At 46.4% G+C, this 6,069-nt stretch overlaps 1 protein-coding gene across 1 annotated transcript; it reads left to right on the top strand.

Annotated features, from left to right (window-relative positions):
- The first annotated feature begins 912 nt into the window (after positions 1-912).
- LOC104952353 (B-cell lymphoma/leukemia 11A-like) lies at positions 913-6,063 on the top strand. Its single transcript, XM_010779165.1, has 2 exons — positions 913-925; positions 1,101-6,063. The coding sequence occupies exons 1-2, from the start codon at positions 913-915 to the stop codon at positions 3,335-3,337; spliced, it is 2,250 nt and encodes a 749-aa protein (XP_010777467.1). The 3' UTR covers positions 3,338-6,063.
- The last annotated feature ends 6 nt before the right edge of the window (positions 6,064-6,069 follow it).

Consider the following 6,069-nt stretch of genomic DNA (forward strand, 5'->3'; position numbering starts at 1 on the left):
TTGGTGCGTGACTTTATTGACCTGAACCGGACGGCAGCGGTTCGAACAGTGAGTGGCCGGGGTGTGTGATGTCTCTGATGATACTGCTGGCTTTTTTCTGCAGTCGACTTTTGTAGATGTTGTCAAGGTTGGGCAGCTCAGTCCCAACGATGCGCTGAGCAGCCTTCACCACCCGTTGCAGGTCCTTCTGCTCTGCGGCTTTGCAGCTGGTGTAACACACAGTTATGCAGCTGGTCAGGGTGCTTTCAATAGTCGACCGATAGAAGTTTACCAGCAGTTTTTGTGGAAGCCTGGTCTGTCTCAGTTTCCTCAGGAAAAACAGTCTCTGCTGTGCCTTTTTCTCCCGGTTTGAGGTGTTTGAGGTCCATGTTAAATTATTGGAGATGTTGACTCCAAGGAACCGTAGGTCCTCCACGCTCTCCACTGCTTCTCCATGAATGTGGAGGAGGAGATGACTTCCTTTTTTGTCCTCCTGAAATCAACAATGGGCTCCTTAGTTTTGGAGGTGTTAAGGACAAGGTTGTGCTCCCACACCAGTCCGTCAGGTGTTCCACCTCAAGCCTGTAAGCGGTCTCCCTATGGTCTGTAATAAGACAGACTACTGTGGTGTCGTCTGCAAATTTGACTTTGGAGTTGGAGGTGTGGATGGGGGTGCAGTCGTTGTGTGAAGAGCATGGGGCTAAGCACACCACCTTGTGGGGTTCCTGTGTTTAGTATAAGGGGGGATGATAGGTGCTTACCGACTCTGACTTGCTGTGGTCTGTCAGTCAGGAAGTCCATGACCCACGAGCAAAGTGAAGAGCCAAAGGCAAGGATATTCAGTTTGCTGACCAGTTTGTGGGGCATGATGGTGTTGAATGCGGAGCTGAAATCCACAAATAGCATCCTCACATAACTGCCTGGTAATTCCAGATGTGTCAGAGAGGTGTGGAGGGCTGAGTTGATGGCGTCTTCTGAGGAGCGGTTTGGCCTGTAGGCAAACTGATGCTTGTCAAAGTCAGGTGGGATGATTGTTCTGATATGGGAAAGCACCACTTTCTCAAAGTTAAGTTAATGATGTCAACGTGCCTAACCCAATTCTTTCTTCTCTTCCACCACAGGTAAGGAGGAACCGACCACCTATACCTGCACTACGTGTAAGCATTCGTACGGAAGCGCCTGGTTCCTGCTGCAGCATGCCCAGAACTCCCACGGCTTCCGCATCTACCTGGAAAGTGAACACGGTAGCCCTCTCATCCCACGCATGGGCGGGCCATCCTCCCTGGGCGGGGGCGCAGACTGCTCTTCTCAGCCTCCTCTCCACGGCCTCCATCTGCCTCTTGATGCGAGCCCGTTCAACCTCCTCCGCATGCCTGGCTCGGGCTCAGGTGGAAGGGACAGCATCGGATTAGGGGGTGGACTCGGAGCCCTCGGCGCTGCCGGTGGGGGCCATCATCAGCGTTTCCCTCCCACGCCACCCCTCTTCAGCCCCCCTCCAAGGAACCACATGGACCCCCACCACCTGAGCCCAGAGGACCTGGCGCTGGCAGCCCACCATCCGAGTGCCTTTGACAGGGTGCTGCGCCTCAATCCCCCTCTGCCCCTGGACCCCCCTCCGATAATGGACTTCTCGCGGAGGCTACGTGAGCTGGCAGGCAACAATTCAGGGTCAACTCCACCACTATCCCCCAGCCGCCCCAGCCCCATGCAACGCTTGCTCCAGCCATTCCAGACAGGAGGGGGAAACGGAAGTGGAGGAGGTACAGGGGGCAGCAAACCTCCATATATTGCCACCCCACCCCCTCTTCCAGGCACCATGCAGTCACCCGTGGGTTCCCAGACCACTCCTACTACCCCTCTACCCTCAGCAGGTGTGACACCCTCCTCTACCACCCCCTTAAAATCGAAGTGTTGTGAGTTTTGTGGAAAGGCCTTCAAATTTCAAAGTAATCTAATAGTGCACCGTCGCAGCCACACCGGAGAGAAGCCGTACAAATGCCACCTGTGCGATCACGCTTGTACACAGGCCAGCAAACTGAAACGCCACATGAAGACACATATGCACAAATCTTCCTCGCCAAACACAGGCAAGTCAGAAGACGGTCTGTCTACAGCCTCCTCCCCGGAGCCTGGCACCAGCAATCATTTGGGCAGTGCAAGCAATGCCCTTAAGTCGGTTGTGGCCAAGCTGAAAAGCGAGAACAACCGCAGGCGACGTGAAAATGGGGAGGAGGAGGAGGAGGAGGAAGAAGAGGAGGAAGAAGAAGAGGAGGAGGAGGAAGAGGAGGAGGAGGAAGAAGAGGAAGTAGAGGAGGAAGAAGAGCCGAAAGGAGAGAGGACGGTCAGGAGAAACAACAACAGCTTTCCCTTTGCTCTGAACCTTGAAACGCCAAGACAGCATGAAAACAATGGTGGTATAGGAAGCCGACTTGGAGGAGTTCCTGATGAGGGGCTGATCCCCCGATCACTGCCTGAGGTGATGCAGGGGATGGGCCTGGCCGCTAGCATGCATCACTTCAGTGAAGCCCTCAGTGCACATAAAAGAAATACTGTGGCCCAGGAGAACCACCTGCACCACCACCTAAACCAAGACCATCACCACAATCAGGCGATGTGTGATGGGGACTCGGTATTAGAGAACGGTCGTGGGGAGGAGGGTTCTGTCTCAACAGTGAACGGGCGGGGAGCATCCCCTAATGAATCTGCCTCTGTCGGCCTCTCTAAAAAACTTCTTCTGGGCAGCCCTAGTCCACTAAGTCCTTTTACCAAACGCATCAAGCTTGAAAAAGAATTTGACCTGCCCACTCCCACAATCCCAAACACTGAGAATGTCTACTCCCAGTGGTTGGCCGGCTACGCCGCCTCGCGTCAACTCAAGGACCCTTTCCTGAACTTTGGGGATTCCAGACAATCGCCCTTCGCCTCTTCCTCTGAGCATTCTTCGGAGAATGGCAGTTTGCGTTTCTCAACCCCTCCGGGGGAACTGGACGGTGTGTCAGGCCGCAGTGGTACATGTAGTGGGGGCAGCACACCACACATTGGACGGCCCAACTCCAAGGACGGCCGCAGGAGTGATACTTGCGAGTATTGTGGCAAGGTGTTCAAGAACTGCAGTAACCTGACAGTGCACCGGCGCAGCCACACAGGGGAGAGACCGTACAAGTGTGAAATGTGCAACTATGCTTGTGCCCAGAGCTCCAAACTTACTCGCCACATGAAGACCCACGGTCAGGTGGGCAAAGACGTGTACAAGTGTGAAATTTGTAAGATGCCCTTCAGTGTCTACAGCACTTTGGAGAAACACATGAAAAAATGGCACAGTGACCGCCCTTGTAGTACCGAAATAAAGTCAGAGTAGAAGGCCGAACTATGGAACCTTTTCCCCGCAGCAATGTCCGCCATTAGTCCCATGTTTATTCCCAGACCCTTGTAGATTTACCCAATCTCTAACACTCCACTTTCACCAGTCTGGTGGAAGATTAAGACCATGTGCTCTGCACCAGCACACCCCGTTTCCATTACCCATTGAATGCATGATCTGTATCGGGGCAATACTCTTGCATTGACGCAAAACTTCGAGCCTTTCTCTTGTGCAATAATTTACATGTTGTGTACTATTTTCTTTTTTGAGTTTTCCTTCTCCATTTTTAAGAATTAGTCGGCATGCATAGTATGTTTTTGCTAATCAAAAAAAGAAAATAACTTGTCCCTGGTTGGTTAGTTGTTAAGTAAATGTGTTGCTGTTTTTCTCTTGTTCTGTTTTTTTCTTTTTATTCTTCAAAAAGAGAAGAGACAAGAAAGATACATCCATGCTGCATACATTCTGTGACACATATCATGTACAGTTTTGTTTCGTAACATGGAAAGAAAACAGTCTGTGACTTGACCCTACTCTTACAACCCTGGAAATGCACTCATCCTGATCTTTCTAAAAGATGGAATGTTCACACAGGGTTAAAAAATAAGAAAAATCATACATTGGCTGGATGACTAAACTGAGAGTAACGATAGCCTTCAAATTTCTTTAAAAAAGACAAAGGGTGCGCTAACAATTCAATTTGTACTATCATTTAATAGAGTAAGAAAGAGTGCCTTTGATATCTCAACACTGCATTGGCCATAATCTTATCTGGTATAAGTTTAGGGTCACGTTAGATCAAGCTAAAAGGTTTAAGCCACCCAGGATAGGTTCTTGCATCAAGCACCTGACTGCTGAAATGGACTGTGACGACTCATCTGAGAGTTCTCGTTAATCATCATTTAGCTACCTATTACATGTTCAATAGGTTATCTTTAATATGTGGATTTCATTGCAAGCATGGTACAAGCAGTATTATGTATATCTGAATTGTTTGTTGTTTTGTTCCGGTAAGGAGGTACTTTTGAGATAAAGGTAATCTGTAACGTACAATCCTGAACTTGAGGGATACGGTGCATGGCTGAGAAACGTTGAGTATCCGCATTAGCACAAACCTCCAAGACGCTGTTTTTGCTATGTCAGTGTGAGGAACAATGCATAAAGTAATATATGAGCTCCAAGGCTAACTTTATTCCAGAGCATTGAAATAAGTACAAGCTAGACAGACAGAAAGCTACACAGAACTTCAAAATACCTTACATTCTATTATCAAAACAGGGTCATTAGCTAAGAATCGCAGAAAAAAGAACGAAAGAATTGCAAAAAATATCTGTACTCCAGGGCTCTTGAAAAGAGTGAATGCGATCATTTTAATCAGTATGCAGAGGCTAATGCAGGGCACTTTTTTTGTTTGCTGTTGCTTTTCAACCCGAAAGGAGATTTTGTTATACCCTTGTTGAGTTTCACGCAAGCTTCTCATAGTATGGCACTTGCTACTCTGCCTGACATGCGTTTTCCAACACTGATGCAATGTTGGTACATTGGTTGAGTCTAAAAAAAGCTATATTTTCATTTGTAGGACATGAAATGCACTATTTCAATTTCCCAGTTTACAAGTTTATGCTAAAGGGAAAAACTTTGTTGATATGCTGTCAGATGACGAGGGTCCCGTTGTTAAACGCAGTAATCTATGAGATGCATAATCTATTGCCAGCAACTCCGCCCTCATGAACCTTGACTTCTGTACCCTTGCCGTTTCACCTTTGACCATTCGTCAATTTGTTTCCACTTGAAACACCAGTGCTTTGCCTGGGCTGAAAATGTACCCTGCCTGCAAGGTCTGTAAATTAAAAGGTTTGTTACACAAATAACCAGGGCTCTTACATGATCGGCTCTGATTCAAAAAATGTTAAGGTGTTGTAACTTTGTAGTCAACCACACCTGTATAATCTGTAGACCTTGCCGACTAGACACTCAAATCTTGTTGCTGACACTGCAAGAATCCGTTTTTGTACAAATCTTCCTTTAATTATAGGTATAAAAAAATAAACGTTTTTGCAAATTACACTTCACTATCTTTTAGGGGGAAACTGTATTTAAGTTTTTTTGTCGTTTCTCTTTTCCTCAGCGTCTTGGTGGTGTTCAAGACTCCGATCACAGTATATATGAAATGATAAAAAAAAGGAGAAAAAAAACAAACAAAAAAAAATCCTGTGATTGTTTTTGTATTTTATTTTGCCTTGGCTCTTCACAGCTCTTCAGGTTGAAATACAATCTGCATTGGGGAAAGGATTAAGATTATATATGAATATATAATAAAGAACTTAAAATATAGGAAAATGCACACTCATGTCGATTCCTATGCTTAAACACATTTATGGTCTACTTTTTCTGTATTTCTAGAATTGTATTTGAATTCAATGTTCACTTAGAGTAGGCACTATAGTATTTATATTGAGGCTCGTATTTTTAACTGTTGCTTGTTCTCTCTAAAAGGTATTTACCATACCTTTTTTGGTAGTGGAAAAAAAATCCCAAACTGCCACGGTATATTTTTTTAATTTGGCAGGATAATATAGTGCGAATTATTTGTATGTTTAAAGAAATAAAAGGAAAAAAACCCATAAAAAGCAGCTAAAGTATGTGGCATTGGGAGGCATCACAGGCCATCAGATGGCCGCCGCTCTGTTTCCTTTCCACAGAGGTGGTTGTACATATCTTCTTTGGGTTTT

The sequence above is a fragment of the Notothenia coriiceps genome, unplaced genomic scaffold (assembly GCF_000735185.1).
Source record: "Notothenia coriiceps isolate Sejong01 unplaced genomic scaffold, NC01 NC01_scaffold00019859, whole genome shotgun sequence".
Lineage (NCBI taxonomy): Eukaryota > Metazoa > Chordata > Actinopteri > Perciformes > Nototheniidae > Notothenia > Notothenia coriiceps.